The sequence below is a fragment of the Saimiri boliviensis genome, chromosome 5 (genome assembly GCF_048565385.1).
Source record: "Saimiri boliviensis isolate mSaiBol1 chromosome 5, mSaiBol1.pri, whole genome shotgun sequence".
NCBI lineage: Eukaryota > Metazoa > Chordata > Mammalia > Primates > Cebidae > Saimiri > Saimiri boliviensis.
In genome coordinates, this window is record NC_133453.1 from 117,847,201 (window position 1) to 117,870,994 (window position 23,794).

Consider the following 23,794-nt stretch of genomic DNA (forward strand, 5'->3'; position numbering starts at 1 on the left):
AGCATAGTGTCTGTTCCATGACATGAGTGGTAAGTGTGGACAGTCTCAAGAAGCATGGCAATGTGCCCAAGCCAAACCAGGGGGCACTCACATCCAGAGACCAGCTGGTGACAGGCTCATCCCACCCTTCCCTGCAATGGCTCTTTAGAAGTGCTTAGAACTTTAGAAGAGCAACAAATATCCTGAGAAAAACACAAGAATGGCAATATACTTCCATTTAAAAGTATAGCAAACTTAGAAATTAAAATTGCTTTCAATAAAATTAAAAATTCAGCTGATGGGCTGAACGGATACAGCTGAAGAGCAACTCGCTGAGCGGGAACACCAGTCACATAATTCTTCTAGAAGGCAGTGCAACAAAGAAAAGCCTTAAGGGTATATAAAAAACAGAAACAGAAGGGCAAATAGATCTAGAAGACTTTTAGAAAAAAGAATAGAGAAAGTGGACAAAGGAATACTAACAACAAATACAAAAGGAAATTTCCCAGAATTCAAAAGATGTATCTGACTGAACAGGATTACCAGAAAAATACCAACTCCTAAACATATTCTGGTAAAATTTCAGAACACCTACGATGATAAATATCTAATAAATTAATAAATAAATAATAAAAGAAGGGGAAAGGGATTCTAATTAAAATCCCAATATAATCAAGGCACTGATATAAGTACCTACTCAAATGGTCAAAAAGAGTATAAATGACACCCTTCCTTCCCACCTGACCTTTGAGATCACTCCAGGTAACATCAATACCAACATCAAAAATCTGTTCACCCATGCATTGGACCTCTACTCCACTGCTGTCCTCTCTACCCACTTCAGTGAACTATGTAAATACAGTTCTTTAGATCACTCCTTGGACCTCATCAAGATCTAGAAATGTTCCACTACATTCCTCTCTGCTTACAAACCCCAAACCTACCACACTTACCCTTAAACTGGATTTTTAATCTCAACACTTGCAGTCATTTGACTTCACCCTATTTCCTCAGGCCATCAGGTCGGCAGTCCTGATTCAACTTCCCCCAATTTGCCTGGATCCCATGATAATGTCTGTGGATATTTCACTGGGAACTTCTATTAATTTTTCACATATCCTTGTGCCATGCCTACTAGTGAATTCTCAGCTAGAATCAACCCATTGCATCATGACAGGTCTACATTCCTGGGCTGCTGAGCCCACTAAGACATGGCATAACCATGTCAATTGGCTCTATTGCAAATACCTCTATCCACACATGGATCCTTGATGGCCTCAAAACTGTCTGGCAGTTCTTTCTTCATCTCTGGTCAGTTCCTATTTCCAAGCTTCATAGATGTCGTCCAAATGTCCACCATTCTTTAAACGTTCTCTAGTTGCCCCAAGTCCCCTCACTCCCAATAAAAGACTCAGTACATAATCAGGCTTTTCTTTAAGATATTTTGTGAGCTATTTTATTAGTACACAGGAAGGTATGTTATATGTCAAGATACAGCGGTTTAGAAAAACATTTTCAATGTAAAACAACATCTCCTTCATCATCAAGATTAACACATCCTTCCAATTGTACTACACCGTACCAGTAACTCTCTGCCTGAAACTTCCTCCTGCCTTGGCTTCATCCCATCACTCTTCTGGTTTTCCTCCTACTCTTGATTGCTCTTCTCTTTTCACCATAACATGCTCCCTATGTGATTTCATCTACTCCTAAGGTATCATTTACTACTGTCACATGCTGATGACTCCTCATTTACATCCAACATCCCAGACTCAAATATCCAAGTGCTTACAACATCTTTATCAGATGAGCCCTACAGAACTCAACCTCAACATATCAAACCAAACTTGTTAACTTTAGCCACTCGCCTGCTTCTCTACGTAAGAGTTTATGGAAATATCCACCTAGTTTCTCAAGATAAAAAAATGAACTTACCATTGACTCTTTCTCATCCTTAACCTTCACACCCAAGTCACTAAGTTCAGGTGATTTTATTCCAAAATGTGCCCCTCATTCTTCATTTCCAATGTCATAACCCATCTCGTCTCTCTCACCTGGAGTCTCCCCATTATTTTATGCATAACTACACTAATGAGTGGCAACCTGGGCTGCATATCAGAATCACTTGGGGAAATTTTTAAAAATCCTAATGCTCAGGGCATACCCCAGACTAATTACATCAGAGTCTCTGAGGGTAGAACCCAGACACCAGCATTTTCTATAGGTCCCAAGTGATTCCAATATGCAGGCACATTTAAGAATTTTCCAGAATTGAAAACATGAGCCTACAAATTGAAAGTGCACACCAAATACCCAGCAAAAATAAAAATAAAAACAAATCTACAACTAGCCAAATCATAATGAAACTGAAAAATGTTAGAGGATAGAGAGAAAATCATGCAAATATCCTAGAGTGAAAGATAGATTACCTAAAAAGGAAAGAAAATTATGGTAATGGCCTACTTTTCTGCAACATTAGGTGACAGAAGACAATGAGTTAAAAAATCTTCAAAGTACTGAGGGAGGGGGAAAATAAAACACTATGAACCTAAAATTCTACAGCCTGCTAAATTATTCAAGAATGAAATAGACCTTTTCAGATACACAAAGCTAAGGCTCTACTATTCAGACCATCACTGGAAGAACTACCTTACACAGAATATACTTCATTATAAAGGTAAGTGAGCCAACAGGAATACAGAAGTATTTATTGCTATTAACCAAGTCTGGCTTCTGCCTGGAAAATACAAGATGTATGAAATATATACATCATTGAGAGGTCCCAATGTCCTTAATAAAGGTAAAACAGTTCAGTGCAATAAATAAATTTTACATTAAAAGTATTAGCAGGGCTCTGGCTAATTTGAATTGTTTTCTTACGTTTCTAAAATGTATTCCCAGTTTTCAACTGTGCAAATTTCTAAACTTTAAATAATAAAAGAAAACACTGCCAATATAGCAATGTTAAAAAGTTTCCCATTTTCTTTCATTGAAAAAAATAGATTTTATACATTTATATATTTATCAAAATATCAAAACAATTTTATTTTTTGCTATCTTATTTTCTAGATGACCTAAAAATAATTAAAGAATTCCAATGACAATCATTCAATCTCATCAATACTATATACAGTTGACCCTTGAACAACACGGTTTTCAACTGTGTGGGTTCAGTAATATGCAAATTTTCTTCCACCCCTGTGACAGCAAGACCAAACCCTCCTCCTCTTCCTCCTCACCCTACTACTCAATGTGAAGACAGCATGAGTGAGGATGGTCCACTTCCACTTAATGAATAGTAAATACATTTTCTTTTCCTTACAATTTTCTTAATAACATTTTCTTTTCCTTAACTTACATTATTGTAAGAATACAGTATATAATACATATAACCATATACAATATGTGCTGATCAACTATTTATTATCAGTAAGGCTTCCAATCAAGAGCAAGCCATTTGTAGTTAAGTTTTGGAGGAGTCAAAAGTTATACATGGATTTTCAACTATGTGGGGAAGTGGTGTCCCTAACTCCTGTTGTTCAAAGGTCAACTGTATTTCGTTTCTTTCCACCATTTCTTGGTAACTTCAACCATACATGTTAATTTTATTAGATTAATCCACAGTACCATATTCTAAGACTTACCACAAGGAAGAAAAACAGACTCTTAACCCAGATGATAATTACATATTTAATACATGTTGCTTTTAACAGCAATTTTTAAACACGTCATAGACCTTATAACTTATTAAGGATTTTATAGTACTTACAAAGTTGATTCTAAAAATATACCTTATTTGTTCTAAATGAATAACATTATCTGGAAGATATAATAATAAATTATAGTAGTATGTTTTCCTCCACAATAGTTAAGATTGTATGCACATATTCAAAATAAAATCCTCTTAGGATTTTTCACACCTTCAGCCTGAAAACATAAAAGCAGATTAAAGTTTGGCATACAAGATCTCAGTCTGACAGTAATTGTTTTAAAACTAAAAATGTAAAAATATCTATTCAACAGTCTAGGAAGGCATGGGCACATGCACAGACACATTCTCTCACACACTCACTCTGACACGCACAAGTGTGCACACATACACAAATCCCAGAGTACTCAAAAGATCTTGCCCTTGTGGATCAGACAACTGCCATCAATTTCAAAAACTGATGGAAAAAATTAGCTAAGAATATGTTTAAACCATATTTAAGTGTTGCTAGGTGCCATAAAGATCTTTAATATGCAGAGGATGCCATCTCAATACATTCTTAAACAGACTTGAACTGTTCACTAATGGACATATGAATAAGAAATTGTGTACCCCATCCACTTCCCAGTCTGCATATAAGATGAAAAACTAGGCATTCCACTAACAATGAGTCATATGACTGAACCCAGTGAAAGCTAAAGTGGTTTGCTTCATAGAACCCAATAGATGACAGAACCCAACAGAATTAGAAACTTCATTTTGATCTGTTTGGAGTTTCCTACATGCTTCATGTGCAAAAGCAATGAGATTCTGTATTGCAAATGACAGCTAATATCACTTTGCACTTTTGTGGCACTGCAAGAGGTCACTGTATTTCCAAAACATATATTTATTCTAATTAAATACTCTAATGGTGCTTACTTTTTAATTATATAGTGCTCCAAATATAGAACCAAAACAATTTAATGCTGATAATCTCTTCTGCTCATCACACGTACTTCCAGTAAAATCCATCAAAACAGAAAATTACTCTTTGGGCTGTTTCCAGTAATGCAGGTTTGAAACCAGAAGTTCATTTTCACCCTGTATCAAAGCTCTCCAAACTCTATGAAACATTAAAATAGAAACTAACCACATATTAGGGCACTCATACCTCATACTGCTGTGATTAGAATAATATAAAGGCACAACAGTAAGCTAAAGAGAAAATACCAGCTTCCCATATGCTTTTTGTTTGTTTTTGGCTTTCCTCTTATTTTATTTCACTAAGTTTACAAATTTTCAAAGCATTCTTAAACTCTGCATGACAGGAACAGTATTTTGGCACGTTAACATTGTGATACAATGTATGGCATGTTTAAAAAATTAATTTAAAAATTTCACCTATTAATCAACACTTTTTAATGTAGTACATATATATCTTACAGTTATTTAAGTCAAATACATAAAGGTTTGTAACTGATTTACAGATGAAGCAATCACAGATTGCAGTAATATGTGTGTGTATACACGTATATTTACCCATACATACACACACATCCATCAAGGGAAAAACTGCATCCTGGCAATTTTACAGTCTGAAGTTTTGTTGGTATATCTACCATTTCACATCCTTGTCATCTTGTTTTTCTGTACAAAAGATATTTTTTTGCCTTCTTCATTCCTGATGAGATTTTTCTGCGATAACTTTACACTCATACTGCAAAAATTAAAAGGTTAACAGATTAAGATTTCTTCTAAATAGCAACATCCAAATACACTAAAAAGCTCTAAAAATGAACAGTTTATGAATATGTGCTCATTTATTCCTCAAAGAATCTGAGAGTTACATAATTACTATGATTAAATGACAAATGTGACAGGGAAAAAGATAATTCTTTTTCCACAGTCAAAAGCAGGAGAAACATGAGATTTCTGTATTACAAGCAAATTGTGGCAGTATATGATTTAGAATTTAGATCAATCTTTTAATATGAAAGGAGGCAAAGTAGGTTTCTTTGAGTACTCAGTAAGGCAAATTGCAAAGAATAGTGCATGAACTTAAGGACAGGGCTGTTGTGGTGAACTCAGATCACCGTATTTTCAAATCACTTTATAACATAAAGAAAAAATCTTTTACACTAACAAAAGCTTCCAGTCAAAATAATATTCTTAAAGTACAGCTATAAAAATGTACACCCACAATTCAAAATAAAGGAAACCAATAGGGTAAGATAATTGGTTGGTTATTTTACCAAAAATACAGCAAAGTAAATCACTCAATTCTCCTAACCTGGCTAAAAAGGTAAAAGTGACAGCATTTATTCATAAAACTGCTGTGGCCTCTGAATGTCACCCCCTAACCCTTGCCATCCACGACTGGAATTGTCAACAATGTCCTTTTCCTTCATATCTAAAATGATCAAATGTATTGATTTGTTAGAGACAGTCCTAATTTATACCTATTGTAGCAACACAGTTATTAATGGTGACCTTTTTAACTTTTAAAACTGTCCCTTTTTGATATAGTGGAAACCTGTAGATTAGTTTTTTAAAAGCCACTAATATCCCCATATGGTCAATAAATCATATTGCCCTATCCATAACACATTTTGAGCTTTTCTCTCCAGTGGCTCCTCAACTTTTGAAACACCTGTGGTTAAATTCTTCCAAATGATTTATTTCACTGCAAGTGCAAAAGAGAAATCAAAGAATGTTGTCTTCACACATTGCTTTCCCTTAAAGGACTACCATTTAGAGAAAATTCGTCATACATCTGATTCAGAAAAGTGATTAATAAGCATCAGCTTACCATTGCCAGTTGTCGACCAATGTTTCCCATTGTTATGCCTCCAGCAAAAAATATACATGGTAACCAAGAACGAACATAGAGGAAATCTGGAGATGTATATCTGGAATAAGAGACATGTCTTTAATATCCACACAGCAACTGCAAGGACACTTAAGATCATTACAATGAAAATAAACTACTCTGTAGATTAAACTGGCTAACTTCATTTCATAATCTCAATTCTGAAAGCAGCTATCATTTAATTTATCTAGCAAACAAGCACCAAAAGAATTAAGAATTAATACTTACTGATAAACACCATTATATACTAGCAATTGAGTGACCACGGTTGCCAAGAAAGCGATTCCTACTCCAAGGCCAAAACCACTTCTAGATCTATCAAAAGTCCACCACAGTCCAATGGATAGTGCAGCCAGTGTGAGAGACAGCTGTATGTTGTTATCAAAATCCACTTTCTGAGATCAGTGTTAAGAAGTCATCTTAAAACTTATAGCCAAACAGTATCATCTGTTCATTTTTCTAAATAAGAGATGCCTCTGTTGAAAAGAGAATTAATTGCTTCTACTCAAGTATATTCAGTCTCTTAGTACAATGTACAAAGCTAGGTAGGATTAAAACTGTCTCTGGTATTTACTTAATACCAGATACACAAAAGACATTAATCAATAGATGCTACCAACCTGTAACTCCTCAAAAAAAAAAAAAAAAAAATCTACATACCTTCCCAATTATAAGGCCTTACCCATTATTTAAGAAATGCTTTCTTTGCTAAAATGGTAACTGGAAGCCTCAGAACGCAAGTATCGCTAAAGGAACACACTTTTGCAAAAAAAGGAAACCAATATTACTTCTCCAACAGGTTTAGAATTACTTGAGAATGATACAGGAACTTGAAAATAGAAGAGTTGACAGCTATTTAACAGGGTACCACATTCTCTCTATGATTTACTGACAGACACATTTTATAATAATGCAGTTCAGAAACAAGAGTACCAAGGACACAGTATCCCTTTCTATTATGTCAACTGTTCTAGTTTTAATTTGTTGAGGATAAAGCCTTGAAGTGAACATTATCTTACAACCTGCCAAGCTATTTTGGTGCCTGAGACTTTCTGGTATAGGACAGTTTGCTCAAATGATATTTTATTTTCATCACCTACTTAAGCATGTATTCACAAATGTATGGCCCTTTTCTACACCAAAATCTCTGGGTAAAATGAAGCTTTACAAATTCAGTTTTCTCATCTCTGTGCTAGAGGATTACAATAAAGAAATTAATTTCAGTTGTCATTAAAAGGGCATTATCTATGTCCCAAAGGCCACATCTTGGCTCTATAACCAGTTACTGGGGAAGCCAGGGGAGATTGGGAGGAACACATATCACCAAACTAGCCATGCTACAAGTATAGAGAAGTCCAAAAAAAAAAAAAAAAAAAATGCATACAAAGCCATTTCCCACTTCCTTTATCACTCTGTTTTTTACCGTTTCCCCACCCCTACCAAGCCAGTATCCTAAACACCCAGCTTGCTTATTTCTCAGCATCTCAGGACTATTGTAAGCAACTCCCTCAAAGTCCTTCCTTGTTAAGGCTTGATTTAAAAAGAAACCTACAGTTCATATGGGTATGCTTTCTGGAAAAGCTTTTCTAATTCTTTAGCTGTCATTATACTTAAAGTTCAAAGAAAAGGTTTAGAGCTCTAATTTCCCTATGAAATAAACACTCACGTAAAGAGTGGAATTTGGTATTAAATGAGTTTCATGTTTGCTAACTAAACTTCATTGACAGTCACAGTGAAGCATGGAGGCTTCCAGAGTAAACTGATATATCAATCTTAAAATACTGCCATATGATTTTGTAAAGTCTAAGTAACCTAATATTAGAAGTGCATGCTATAAATTTGGTAAATACTTTGGACTTTGCTTAAAGGACAACAGAACATCTAAGATTGCTGTATTTAAGTATTTCATTGAGAAAGAAAGTAAAAAAAGCAAAGAATTTATTAAGTTTTTACAATTTCAGAAAAGGCTATTTATATTTCTCGGCTTAAAAACAAAAACCAAAGTGGAATGTCTGAGAGAAAGGTCTAATCCACCCGATAGGAACTGACACAGTTATGAGGCTCCTGGGTAAGAAAATGAGATGTTCTTAGACTTGAGTCAGGCTCTCTAGGGACCGTTCTCAGCTCTGCTGCAACGTCGCAGTATAAATGACTTAGTAAATTACCTAACCTCTCTAGCCTCCATTTGTCTTATTAACTTTACAAAGTAAATGTGGAACTAGGTGATTTCTAAGTTCTCCTCTAGATATAATAGTATATGATCTTATCTTTTTCAGCCCTCCTAACTACTAGATATTTTATAAAATCTTAAATCTCAAAAAGTTCACCAAAATAAACATGTGGAAATGTCCTCAATACAAAAGTAAATTAATAATAACAGCTACTGAGGGACTTACAAATTCACAGACCTCCAACAGCCGGCACAACTGTGCAGAGGAAGGCAGATGTGTTTTCAGAATCTAGGACCCTGCTCCTTTCCATGGTTTCTGCCCCCAAGCTTATCCAAAACACCTCAATACTTTTTGTGAAAGATGCAGGGATCTGATATATGGCCAACACTCTCTCTCCAGCTAACTCTGCCAGCCCTGAGTCCAGTGCAGAGGTACAAGAGCAAACTTTTGGCAGCCTGGGTCACACTTCTTGCTCTCCCAAGTACCCAAGGCTCCTGCCGCCTTCACTGTCTAAACATCTCCTAGAAAAAGACAGGAATAACATTTCCCAGTTCCTCTTCTACCAAGGAAAGTCAGAAAGAATGCAAAGGCAGTAGAAGAGACGAAACAAGGGGGATGACAGGAGGAAAACTTTATGAGGGCAAACATTTTTTTCTGGACACAGAAGGTAGAAGGGAGAAAGGAAATAGGAGTTACATGGGACATTAATCATCAAATAAAATGTCCAAATCTTTAAACAATAAAACTTTAAAAAGATGTACCTTAGGGAAAAAACTTATTTTTGGCCAAGGTCTGAGTTGGATATTTCTACTTATGCCATTTGTGTGGTTTGTTGGTATTGATTAAAACCAATGTGCCTACCTTAAAAAAAAAAAATAGCTTCTTTAAGGTAAGAAAAACAAAAGACAAACAGAATAGCACCTGAAGCTACCACATGTCCTTATTGGCAATTCTTAAATGAAGAAAGAAATAGAGAAAAAAATTCCTTTGAAAGTGTACCAGTTTCAAGTTTAGAATTAACTACATGGAAGTAATTAAGTAACCAAATTTAAGACAAACAAGTAATTTTTTTAAATGTGCAAAGTTTCCAAGTGATACTGAAAAATATGAATTTAAATGAAAGGCTATACCCCACTCTGTAATTGCATAGCTGCTACACTGATATTTCAACAATATGGTTCACATTCTTCTTCTGACTAAGTAGGCATATCACAATTTGACAACAGTGAAGGTGCAAGGGGCTGTTTAACCTTTGGTTTGTTGGAAGCTGCTTTCTTATTATGCATTTCATTACAGAGTAAAGGATACAGCACTGGCATGATTTATACCAACAAAGACTGCTACACACCGCATTACACTGGACCACTCTCTTTTAAATTTATGTGGTTCTCCTAGATGTCTGTCAATGCAGGGGTATAATAACCCAATCACAGCTGTGGGAAAAAAGAGAAAGAAAATTAAGTTATCTCCAATGTTGTACTGGCGACACTTAAACTAAAAGAATCACTACAACCACCATAAGCATTTTAAAGATTCTTTAAAAAAAAAAAAAAAAACCAAACAAGTTATTTCACATCAATCACTGATATTTTTTAACTTACATTCCAAAATAAACAAAATAAGGATAAAACCAATGAAGAAAGTACTGTGAGTGATTACAAGAACATTCTAAATTATAATAAAACACTCTTCAAATGTATGATTCATAATTTAGCAGACTAGACTAGACGATTCATGCTACTTTTCTACTACTGATGTCTACGAGACCTGAAAAGTATCAAAACAGGAGTTAAGTCATTTCTCTCTAAACTACAAACCATAAAATAGGTATTACATGCCACAATTCTAAAGAGAATCTAGAAGCATAAAAGTATGCAACAAGCTCATCACACACACAATGTTCTGATGGTTCTGGCTGGCCTCTTAAGTAGATCAGTCTCACCCCTACCAGCTTTCCGACATTCTTCTGCATCTAGCACCTTTTACTGACACTCCTTTCCACTCTGGCCCTTTAATGAGGCTGTAGGTCATACTGTCAAAGCAGAAAAACTCACAATAGAAATCTATAGGTAAGACTCATTATACACATAGAAACAATGGAGGAAACAAGGCGTACGGGAATTTAAAATTTTCAGTTAAATTTTAAATGCACAGTTAAAGAAATCATCTTAGTACTTTTCTTAGTTTTGAAAAGAACACCTTGAATGCTGTGTCATTAGTTACACATAACTGTATATAAAATGTCAATGATTGAGTCCCAAAATATTCTTATCCCTTTCTTAAATATTTGTCAAGCCTCAACATTTTATTCATTTAGTGGGAAAGAATTTTAAATGCTAAATTAGTTATTAAGAAGACTATTTAATGAAAACATTCTAACCTTCCTAAAAACAGAATGATTATGTTGTGCCATTCTGGCAATAAAGACGCTATTGTCACATCAGTTAAAAAGCATGTTTAAAATATCAAATACCACTTAAGAGGAATCATGAAATTACAATGCCAAAATCTAAGTGCTTAAGGGAAGGGAAGCACTCCCTCTACCCAGTATTAGCTCACGATATCTCACAGGCAATGTACTCACTCCTCAAAGAAAAACTGAAACCAATTAGTATCAAAAATCACAGGCTAGCAGATCAACGGTGCAGCGTTTGAAAAAGGCTGTGTGACCACCCTTCTATCTCAAGATGAGATGCTGCAATAGTGTATGCATTTTCTAGTCCACAACTCTTTTGAGTTAGGCATTTGATGAGTATAGATGGCTCACAGAACATCAAGAGATTAACAACATATCTCAGCAATGCAGAACTCCAATAACTATCAGTAAATCTAGAAGTTTCATATTACATTCCTATTTAAAAGGCTGCTCCAAAATCTGTGAAGATTAACTGACAGCATTTCTAAATTTCTATATTACAAGTAAAACAGCAACAAGCATCCCTAACAGTTGAAATGTAATTAAATAATTACACCTCTGTTTTTCTCAAGGGGTCATAAAACTAACAGCTCATTTGTCACCCCTCCCATCCATATATATATATATATATCCTCCCTTTGCCTGTTGCTGAGCAAAGTTAGCTAAGAGCAGACATTCCAAGTCAATTTTTTTTAGCAACTGATGCCATAGGTAAAGAATTATCACATAGAGAATACTGACATGTGTGTGCAAAGATCTAAATAAGTAAAATTGACTATATTTTTATGCATGTGATGTCAGACTTGCAAGTGAGAAGACAACTGAGGAGAGAAAGCAAAAACGCAAAAAGAAATTTAAACTGCCACACTGCCAACCCTGGGATTTGCCAATAAAAATCAAATCCATTGAGTATGCATGGTTCTCAGTTGCTCACTGAGAGGAAGAATTCGAAGAAGTTTGTCACTTCCTATTAAATGTCTTCTTTCTTTCCCTTATATAAAGGCATGGCAGAGTCTGATAGCAATATATACAACACTGTGAGGTTCCACTGTTAGAGAGCTCAGCAGAATATGTCTGGGCCTCTTTTCCTCTTCCTGTACTTTAAAAAAAAAAAAAAAAAGAAAGAAAGAAACAAGAAAGACTTAAAATCATGCCTGTGTAAAATCATATGCAAACATAGTCCTGCTTATTAATCAAATGGTTCTCTGATGCAAAAATCACATTTCTTATATCTTTAAGTTATTTCTTAGTGACCAGTTACAGTCTACCAAAGCTAAACACTAAAGAAGTTTGTAAAACATCAAGTAGTAAGCCATCATTTTTTTATGGGAGTGTGCTTAATGCAGTGAGGCACTAAAAGGAACACAGTTAAAGCCAGACATTTTGTAAGAAAACAGGAACTAAATAAAAGAAAACACTCCATGAGATAGATATACTTTGATGGAAAACTTCAAGATAGGATTTTCCTTCAACAAATACTTAAGCCCTGACAATATGTCTGGTTATTTGGTATTTGCTGTAGATTTTAAAAAGCAAAGTTGGGTGTGGTGGCTCATGCCTGTAATCCCAGAATTTTGGGAGGCAAAGGTGGGTGAATCATAAGGTCAGGAGTTCGAGACCAGCCTGACCAACATGGTGAAACCCCATCTCTCCTAAAAATACAAAAAATTAGCTGGGCATAGTGGCAGGCACCTGTAATCTCGGCTACTCGAGAGGCTGAGGCAGGAGAATTGCTTGAAGCCGGGAGGCAGAGGTTGCAGTGAGCCGAGATTGCGCCACTGCACTCCAGCCCAGGCGACAGAGACTCTATGTCAAAAAAAAAAACAAAAAAAAAAAGGCAAAAAGCAAGATGTGATTCCAACTCCAAAGTGACCACAGAAACAATTAAATATGATCCTGCACTAACGGGAGCGCTGACAGGACACAGAGGGGTCCCAGGCTTCTCCTTGTGGGTGCTGGGAGAAGGCAAGGTGCTGGGCTGTCAGAAAAGCTTCCCAGAAAGAGGTGACCTTTGCGGCAGGAAAACTCAGCAGTAAATGGCACAGAAACAGTCCTCTCATCAAAGGGAGATGACTGAGGACAAGCGTGGACAACTGGAAACTGCTGACGTTACGAGGAAGCTGTAAGCTTCTGACACAAAGGGAGCTGCAGGGTCCAGAAAGACTGAGGAAGATAAAAGCAGACGAGGGCCATATTATAAAGATTTTACCCTACAGGCAATGGGCAATCAGGAAATCAATGTCATTACTGTTGTACCACAGAGAGGCCATCTTCTTAGCAGTGAGGGTAACACACAACGGGGCTGGGTACAAAACTAGAGGCAGGAAGAGAAAAGATTAAAGACTCCAAGCACAGCCCTTGAGGGATGGATCAAGAAAGAGACAGAGGAAAGATGTAAAACTTGGAAACTGGATGTTGAAAGGAAGAAAAAGGAAGGAATCTTATAAGGCTCCACAGGGCAATGGATTGCACAACCAAACAGGAAAGATTTTTCTCTTCTTTTTACATTAGACATTACTTTCATGCATTTGGACACAACTAGGCTACTTGTGATTTTTGAGGCAACTTCTCTACTTATTTTATCCACACAAGTTGTCTTTTTTCTATTTATTCTTTGGAAAGATTTCTTTGTGGCCCTTAATAATGCTGAAAAGATTTCTAATTCCAGTTCTAGTACACAGCATACATAAAGAAGTTAACTTGTAACATCGGCATTATCAAACTAAAAATACAGAATTAAGAAAAAAAAAGTCATCGAAATTAGTTTACCGAAGTTCTCTATTAGTTGTCCCTCCAGAAGCACCACTAGCAAATTTTCCAGGATTGTGCTATAGAGAAAAGTGGCAAATAACCAGGAGCACTTTCTACACACAGAAGGTGGTGATTCTGAAGCCCCTCCAAAAGGTAGCTGCTCAGTCTAGGAATGTTAGTTGAAGAGGAAAATCAAAGGATGACTATCAGTTTTTCTGACTTAAGATGGTAAGAATCTAGAGGGGTCTTGAAAATGCATGCCAATGCATATACACAAAAACATACACATATTACATAGATGCACAAACTCAAATACACTATGTTTCTTACATCATGTACTTCTTTCCCATTATATTTTCCCTAAACTAATGATGCAGGGGATGGCAGAGCAGAGACTTTGCAAGAATCTATTTTCCATCTTTGGCACCTTACACAAATCTGGTATCTTGCACTTTCGTCTACTAAACACCATGACTTAACTAACAAAATTGGTAGCAGAACTGGCTGGAACCTAAATGTCCTAATGCCTCTCTACTTTCTTTTGCCCAAGTACTTTATAATACAAACTGCTTTCAGAACACTTAAGCAAGAAATGTAATTGGAAATGCCCCAAATGAAAAGGTATGAGGCTAAGTTTGTAAGTGTGGCAAACCTAGTGGTTGGGAATAGAAAGGAAAGTAGTGGCTGAACTGTGGTATTGGTATTTGAAATTTTCCTTCCTAAAATCTAAGTTTATGGCAAAAGTGCTGACATTACAGAGGCAGAAGGACACAGCAGGTGCAGCCCCATTACTCTTCATAGTGGAGGTACAATGAAACCTCAGCTAAGTTCTCCTGCCCCAGCCCCCGAAGGCACAACACATGCCAGGGAATTCCATCTAGGTCTGGCACCCAGTCTGGAGACTTGAAAAGAGGCATCCTGAGTAGGAGAAAGTGTGAGCAGCTTCTTCTTCCTTCCTCAGCATGTGACACATGGGCCCCAGTCACACCATTTGCTGGCTCTGGGACTCTGGGTTCACTGGTTTTCTTTCTTTATCTCAGCGAGTGTCCTCATCCTCCCAAAACAGGCACAATGCCAAACATCTCTCTCCCAAAGTTAATCTACTGAACCCTGGGATTAGAGGATGAATCTAGCACATTAGCAGACATTCAATAAGCAACACTTTCCCTTTTTTGACCTTCCCTTTGTTCTGTTCTGAAAAGACACATATGTTCTTCCACGTTCCAAAAAACTTCTACTGGCAGCCAGACTATACCACAGAAGAAAAGAAACAAACGACTAAAAAAAGTTAAGAAAACTTTTTTCCTCTGAATTTAAATGCAAGAAAAATGCATGAGGACCAGTACATACAACAGAGAGTGATACAGTATAGCTTGTTTTTTTATTTGGACTGTTTTGCCTTTTCTCTTGGAGGATGATAACCCTGGGGAAACTAAGAATCACTGCCTTCATGACTTCACTCTTAATGTGGAACACAGTAATAGTGAGACATCAGTATATAAACACACTGAAACCTTACTACAACGATGCCCCACTATCCATCCAACAGGATTCTGTAATTGCCCAGTAAGATTCACAAGGCTATTTTAACACTTCTCTAAACTGCAACCTCTAGCTCTTGGATGGAAGCCAAGAAGGATCTATATTATGTTGCAAGATATTCATGCACGTATGTTTAGTATGAGACACCCAGCGGGTATTTAAAAAAGCAATTTTCTTCCTCAATCAGAATTATCTTCTGCCACATAATTATGGTTTCCAATTACTTTATTATTAAAAACAGTATTAATCTATTGGTCTTGGTCATCAGAAAACACTAATGAGCTATCCATTGTGGAAGTATGGCATCAATAAAGTATTGAGAAATGCTCTACTCTATGCATTCATTGCATACTGCCTACCACCAAAAAAATATTCAAAGAACTAACAGGATAATAATTTTTTTTTTTTTTTGAGATGGAGACTCTCTCTGTCACCAGGCTGGAGTGCAGTGGCACAATCTCGGCTCACTGTAACCTCCCCCTCAGATTCAAGTGATTCTCCTGCCTCAGCCTCCCAAGTAGCTGGGACTACAGGCACGCACCACCATACCCAGCTAATTTTTGTATTTTTAGTAAAGACAGGGTTTCACCATGCTGGCCAGGATGATCTCTATCTCTTGACCTCGTGATCCACCTGCCTCAGTCTCCCAAAGTGCTGGTATTACAGGCATGGGCCACCATGCCCAGCCTAACAGGATAATAATTTTAAGCAGAGATAGTCTACCTTGTTGATATCTTTAAACATTTATTATTCTTAAGGTACATATAAAAACAAGATACCAATAAAAAAAAAGCATATCTAAAAATCTAAAAAAATAACACACGAAGCTTTAAACTTGAATCATTCAAGTTTTCAAGTTTTTATTACTTCAGAAACAAGACCACAACACACACATCAAACCCTTAAAACCAAATGGTGGTGCTCACCATCAAAATAACATAAAGTAACACTTAGATGAGTTGAAAAAAGAACAAAATTAAGAGGTTAAATGCTTCACCCCTAAGGGAAACGAGATTGTTTTTAGAATTAAATGTTAAACATTTACAGGTCAGACAGAAATAAGACATAAAGGAGTACACACTTTATGAGTCCACTTATACTGCATTCCAGAACAGAGAGAAATAATTCACGGCAACAGAAAGCACATTAGTGGTAGCCTGAGGCTGGGGGTGGGGAATGGACTGCAAGAGGACACCAGAGACTCTGGAGGGTGATGGAAATGTTCCACAGCTGGATTGGCAGTGGCCACGGGACTGTATGCATTTGCCCAAACACATCAAGTTGTTCACTTAAAACAGGTCTAATGTATTATATCTAAATTACATCTCAACATATTTTCTTTTAAAAAAAAAAAAGGTTTATTGCTCAGACAATGACCATGATCATTTACCCTACTTCCTTTCTAAGCATTATAGAAACATCCTACACATACCTGAAGCTGTGCCACAGCAGGGTGGTACCCACCATGCAGAAGAAAAGATGCTTGCAATCACATCAGGTGGAAAGAGCGTCACATTTCTCTGAATCTGAAGTAAATTTAACACTAATGCAAGAAATACTCCAATAAAAAATAGCACTACTCCTCGAATCATCAAGTTTACACTCTGGCTAGTGACAGATGAGATATACGGGCCACACTTTTTGGGACCAGGTGACTCTGTCTCTCCTTCCGCCATGGTTTCATAGGTTCAGTAAGCCGTTAAAAAAAAAAAAAAGGAAAAAAAGAAAGGCTTCCCAGCTGAAAAGCTCAACTGTCTGTGAATCAAAGACTGACGTTTCAACAGTACCACCACATCTTGTCCTAAAGTAGGACCTACCAGAAATCCTGCAAGAGATAAGAAAAAAGAAATTAATGTGTATCTAATACATATTATTATTTTACTGATTTCAATGCTAGTTAATTTAAATGGACAAATAAGAAAATGACAAGCATATATATGAATTTCTTCAAATTATTAACATTTATTGAATAAGAAAAAGGTTTTAAAGTATTCTTATATGCAAGATGTAATAAATAATAAAGTACTACCATTACATTTATTAGAATAGAAAAAGTGACCTAAGAGACCTAAAGGTTAGAATCATAGTAAAAACAGCTTGCTCCATCTCTGAGAAAAGCAGAACAGGTAATCTGACATCTCCACTAGAATCTGGAGGGTCAAAACCCTGCTCTCTATTTTTTCTCCCTAAATCTCTAAGCCTATCAGTTACAATAGTGTATTTTATATTTTACAGATAAGCATATTCTGACTGAAGACGCTGTATTTTCACAATAAAATGTGACTTGCTTATGAGGACAACTTCCACAGAAAAGCAAAATGACCTGTTGCAATGTTTATTGCTTATATATTTGGATATCTGCACAAAAACATTCTACAAAACCAGATCACCATGCACACACCCACGTATACACCAACCACAGAAACCAGACCTGACTCGCTCTCCTGAGGGGCACAGCTGTCCCCCACCCCTGTCTCAACAGTCTGCCCTGTTGCAATCACAGAAGGGACTGTAAGAAAGCTGGAGGATGAAGCAAAAGAAAGGAAGTGAAGAAAATGAAGAACAATCTAATGATCAGATTCTAAGGAGTTTTATCCACCTTGCCCCTGACTCCTAAAACCCAAAACTTTGCTACCACAATCAGTCTAGGTATTTGTTCGTTCCTCTAACCAAAGTGATCTTTCCTTTTAGGGCTTTCTATGTGCTGTTTTAAGCACCCGACATACGGTAATTCATTTAACCCTCACAATAACCTTCCGAGGTAAATGCAATCATTATGCCCATTTTATAGATAAGGCAAAAAAGCAAAGCAAGGTTAAGTCACTTGGCCTAGTTCACACCTCCAGTAACAGGCAAACCTGGAATTCAAAACCATGCAGTCTGACTCCAAAGCCCTCATTCTTACCCTGATGTTCAGTCTCCCAAACTATAACATATTCTATGTGTTTTCTATGAATACTAACATACTACACAGGCTATTTTATAATTTACTTTTATCCCATCCAACAATATAACTTGGGCACTTTCATAAGTCAGTACAGAAATGATATTTCCTTCAATCTGAAAGCAGTTTATTTTTAAAAGTATAACACTTACAATGATTATAATTACAGGTACAGTTGCTTTATGGATTGTAAATGTTTTATGAAGGTCTTATTCACTATTGTAGTAACATCACTGTGTCCATGCACCCAGAAAAGTTCCCGCTTAGCTCACAATGGGAGCGCCACATAATCATATTTGCTTAACTACACTGGGTTAACTCTTTCTGAATCAAACCATATAGGGTAAACTAGGCCTTTCTGAGAGCAAACCTAGCTCCTAATCATCACTTAAAATATACACATTTCCTTTAAGTTTTCCAGTCTCAAACAACCTTCAAATGAATTTTGGAACAAAACCTTCAAGTAAACTGCAGAGAATGGGGCTAAATAACAAGTAACTAGTAAGAAAATGAGGATATTTGTAAGTACTAGTAACTTCCATAGCCTATCAGTTCCATGTGATTAACACTTAGACAATGGGCCTTTTTACTGAGGCTGTGCCACATCAAAGCTCTATGTCCAACATTCAAGAGGAAATTCTGTTACCAAGCTAGTTCTCGCTGATCTGCTTAAGTCTATAATGTAATTGAACTCTATGGCTTAAAGGACTAAAGAACAGTATAGCTAATTCATGGGAAAACATACCAACTGAAAATACCCAGAAATACCAACTGAAAATGCCCAGAAAACATCTCCACCTGACCTGGTCCTGCAGACCATTCCTTGCTGTGGAATCCAGGCATATTAGCATGCCATGCATTCTGGTTGCTTTTAGCAAGGTTCAGTAGCTACAAAACTCTCTGTCATTATCATCATCTGGTTGCTTTTAGCAAGGTTCAGTAGCTACAGAATCTCCATCATCATCATCATCATCATCTGGTTGCTTTTATCAAGGTTCAGTAGCTACAGAACTCTCCATCATCATCATCACCTGGTTGCTTTTAGCAAGGCTCAGTAGCTACAGAACTCTCCATCAACATCATCATCATCATTACCATCATCATCATCATCATCATCACTCTTTATAGGGCACCCATTTATAGAGGGCCTACTCCATGCCAGACATATAGTAACTCTACTCTTAAAAATAATCATAAAGGTAGGAATTATCATCCTTATTTTACAGATGCGGTTACCAAGTCAAAGAGATTCAGCAACTTGCTTATGGTTACATGACATGCAGTATCAAAACTGAAATTTCATCTCAGGTATAACTGACTCCAAAACCCATCCTCTTGCCTCTATACCTTGAATCCCATTCCATCTCAACTGCTCAGACTTCTGTTTGGCACATGGATCTATATAAAGGTGTTTGGTTACTGAAAAGATGGTTAGATGTTGAAATACCATCTCAACTACAGTTCACTCTAAGGTACTAAGCCAATACAAGTAGGTGACATACAAGTGCACAAGAACAATGAGAATAAATGCACAAACACCTTGACATTTTCTTTAAAAGTACTAGATGAAGGTGTAAAAAAATGTTTTAAAGTGAAAAGAAAAAATAGCAAACCAACACACTATATGAGAACAATAGCTGACTATTTACTTCCCAAAATCCCAATAGACACAACACATTCCCCTCATCTGCTGCTAACAGCTACTAGAAGATGGGCATAGTTTCTGAGTAACGCAAAGTGAGACAGTGTATCATTTGTTTCTGTTTTTGATTTTTCCAAAAGGGAATTAATGGAAAGGGGTATTTTATGTTTAATAGCATTTTTTTATAAAGCAAAATAACTTCCATTTAAAAAAGCTATTTCAGTCATGCTAACCCCCATCTCACACTCACCAGCATTTGTCAAAGGGCACTGGCATTTTAGGCAGGACAATTATTTGCTGTGTGAAACTGTTCTAAGCATTGTAAAACATTTAGCATCCCTGGCTCCCACCCACTAAATGCCCCCTCCCATATTTATGATAACCAAAATTGTCACCACAATGAGAGCCACTGATTGCTGGAGACTTCATTCTATTTCAAGACAGCTGGACTTTCTACACTGTTTATGTTTTCTGCCACAGCTGTTTAGTTAACCTTTCCTGGCAGTGCTTGTTTGGTTTCCTACTTCACCCCAAAAGTTTTCTTTAAAAATAACACACTTGTTTGATGTTTATTTGAATGAGATTCAAAAAGCTCATTTTGTAACTACAACACAATACAATAGTATATAATTACTGGGGACAAAAAAATAAAAGCTTTAAGAAATAGCAGGGAACTGGGAGATCATCTATTCCAAGGGGTATGAGACCACCATACAAAACAAAACAAAAAAGTTGTGTATATGTGCATTTTTCTGGGATGGTTCCACAAAACATATCACGTACTCAAAAAAGTCCATAACCCAAACAAAGTAAAGAACCAGTAATCTAACAGTTCTCTCACTCTACTATCAAGGCCAATGAGATGCAAAGAGGTCAACTGGAATAGCAAGATTAAGACAGTACCATCAGTTCTTATCACCACAAACATGTATAGTGAATGCCCCAAAATGACCAGACTCATCAAATGGATAGAGGCTTCCACAAAACCATATTACCCCCTACCATGCAACGATAAAATTCCTTTAAAAGCGTGTTTATAGTATCAGTCACACACTAGAGGAGTGGGTTATTTTCAAGGGAAAGTAAGTTCCTTTAAGTTTATTTTGAAGTTTGTTTTTCTAATTATGTACTGACACCATTTTCTTAAAACAAAATGTATCTATACCCTTAAATATTAGTCTTACATCAATGATAAACTTGATGCTCCAAAAAAATTTTTGATGTATATTTGAAAAATTTAGATTACTTGATAAATAATTTGCTGACCGGGGAGGAAGTCTCTGGTATAAAGATACTATTTAAAGGACAAAAATCTCAATAGATTCTCGAAAATAATCCTGGTAAACAGGCAGGTGCTATTAGTTCTCATTTTATGAAATCAAATAGGTCAAGTAACTTTCTAAGATCACAGAACTGTTACCAGGTGGCACCAGGACTAGGCCCACCCACTCTGACCCCAGGTCGAGTTCTTCCTGCTTCACCATATTGCTTCCATCCACAAACATGGTACAAAACAATTTAAGCGCCACACAAGAAACCATTTTTAAAATCACGTTGGTAAACTACCATTAATACCAAAATAATGTTTTCAACATTCACAAAGAAAAACTTTCCACCAGACTTGAAAAATTCTACCTTGAGCTCTGGCCTAAAATTTCTGGAAAGTACAATACTGAACAAAAAGAGAAGCAGTTCAAATGATTTGCATAGGTCAATGATGAATCATCAGTACTGGAAAAACATTATTCCAGGTGTATGACTGCCTATTAATGGATTGATAGTATTACTTTTAGATTAAAAAAGAAGATTTAGAAGTGATTATGGGCTTTGTGAATAAAAATTGAAGTTCAGGGTGGCCAATGAAACAACTTAGAAGCAGCAAGTATTTGAAAACATACACACAAAATCTTCTAGTAACCTTAAAACCTGCTGCTTTGTAACAACTGCAACACCCCCAAAACCAAATGACCAGACCATTCCTTCCAATGATTAGCAGTCACAGAAGCATTTTTACTCCCTCAGATAACCCTGTCTCTTCAGGTGCTTAGGTCACATATGCTACTAAATAATAAAGTTAAATTACTATCTCACATCTTTCTCTTCATATACTCTCAATTAGAATAGCATTCTTGAAATAGAAGAAGCACTAACATTAGAAAAAAACAGACTTAAATCAATGAAACAGTTTAATTCTCCCTAAATAAAAACACATCTACATGTATCATGGGCTAGGGACGTTAAAAACTTCTAGGAGGAAAAAAATATATTTGCCTTATAAACACTCCAACTCTTTCAACTTTAAAACCCAAACACAGAAACCAGTAAGCTAGCTGCATTTACACTCCATTACAGCTTTTAAATATCACTTCTTAGTGCCTAAAAAAGCTACTCCACCGTTTCGAGATAAGTTTCTGAGAAGAAACTCTTTACTGAACTGCATTTAATCCTTTGCTTTTCCGTGTGACCCTCTGCAAAAGCAACAGTTTTCAGTTAAACAGAATTAACCTCTTTCCCAAATGTACGTGAGTCACTGCTTGGTCACTGTATAGCAGATATGAACTGAGAACTATGACATAACACAATGACAAACCACAGTACTGAGCACAAAGTCCAGAAAAAGAAAGAAAGAGAAACAGGAAGAGCACACGGCTATTTTTTTTTTCCTTTGGGGCCCCCATTAGTAGCATTCCCTTCATCCATCTTCATTCAGTGCTTCACTAACAGGACCAAACGCAAAAGTTAGAAAGAACCGTCTAGCTACTGTTTGGCTGCTTTTATTTTTTCTGCACCAGGACTAGAGCACGCATTCCCCTGCAGTCCTCAGCTCCACCGCAATACTGATACCAAACAGTATCACCGGCCCAGCTGCCAAGCCTAACCATTCCTTCTTAAAGCACTTCTTTATCAATCCTACAAAACAGCAAGTTCTTCGTGGTCTATTTTCCTAGACTATCTAGCTAATATCATACTTTAACAACTTTTTCCAATGTTAACTGGACACGGGTCATATCACTTAAGTGTTAGCACCATTGCCGGCGCCCACCCCCATAATCCACACTGTTTTCCTTCTCCATAGTGCCAATCTCCAATGAGCGACCCTAAAATCCAGTAACTATCATCAAATCCACAAACATCTATTCCAAAGGTATCCAATTACAGTCTAAAACGCCAGAGTCCTACTCCTCAACCCAACGCCCTATCTTTTTAGTGGATTCTAAACTTACTATGATATCTGCCTTCTTTGGATCCATCCCCCGCCCAAGCCTGAGTCGCGTCCCCCAGGCTACAAGCCTCCCATTCCTGGCAGTTCTATGTTTTGACAGCTCGCTGACCTCCACCTCATCAGACCTCTGGGTCGCCCTTCCTGCCGTCCTCCAGCCTTCTTCCCGCTCAGACACTCATCCACAGTCCGAGGGGCCTCGACGCCTTCTAGGACCCTTCCCCGACCCCGCAGTCCCCTACTGGACCTAGCGGACTCCTCTCAGGTAAGCGGAGCCCCCGGCCCTACAGGCCCATCAGTGGTCCTGGCTCCCCGCACCTGCCACCAGGGTTCCCAGGCTGCAAAAACACAAGTACTTCTTCTTCCCGACGGCCACCCTTCTCCTCAGGCCACTTCCCTCAGCACCACATCACCCGCGCTTAGCCGGGAGACCCCCAACTCACCCCCGCCTCCGCCATCTTCTGGGACCAGCCCCCGTACCCCCCACCGCCTCTTCCTCCTCCACTCCCACAACTCCGCCCGAGCTCCACTGCGCTTGTGCAGCTAACGCGGCCACGCGCAGGCGATCG

At 37.2% G+C, this 23,794-nt stretch overlaps 1 protein-coding gene and 1 long non-coding RNA gene across 2 annotated transcripts in view; one reads left to right on the plus strand and one right to left on the minus strand.

Moving 5' to 3' along the window:
* Positions 1-4,915: 4,915 nt before the first annotated feature.
* Positions 4,916-23,743, minus strand: INSIG2 (insulin induced gene 2). The gene is made up of 6 exons (XM_003931541.3): positions 23,669-23,743; positions 16,852-17,244; positions 10,019-10,143; positions 6,768-6,934; positions 6,480-6,579; positions 4,916-5,387 (listed from the first exon to the last, which is right to left on the minus strand). The coding sequence occupies exons 2-6, from the start codon at positions 17,093-17,095 to the stop codon at positions 5,346-5,348; spliced, it is 678 nt and encodes a 225-aa protein (XP_003931590.1). The 5' UTR covers positions 17,096-17,244; positions 23,669-23,743; the 3' UTR covers positions 4,916-5,345.
* LOC120368099 (uncharacterized) overlaps positions 23,320-23,794 on the plus strand; it is an 80,293-nt gene continuing 79,818 nt past the window's right edge. The window contains exon 1 of the long non-coding RNA XR_012517797.1: positions 23,320-23,490. This is a non-coding gene — a long non-coding RNA (uncharacterized LOC120368099). The remainder of the gene's footprint in view (positions 23,491-23,794) is intronic.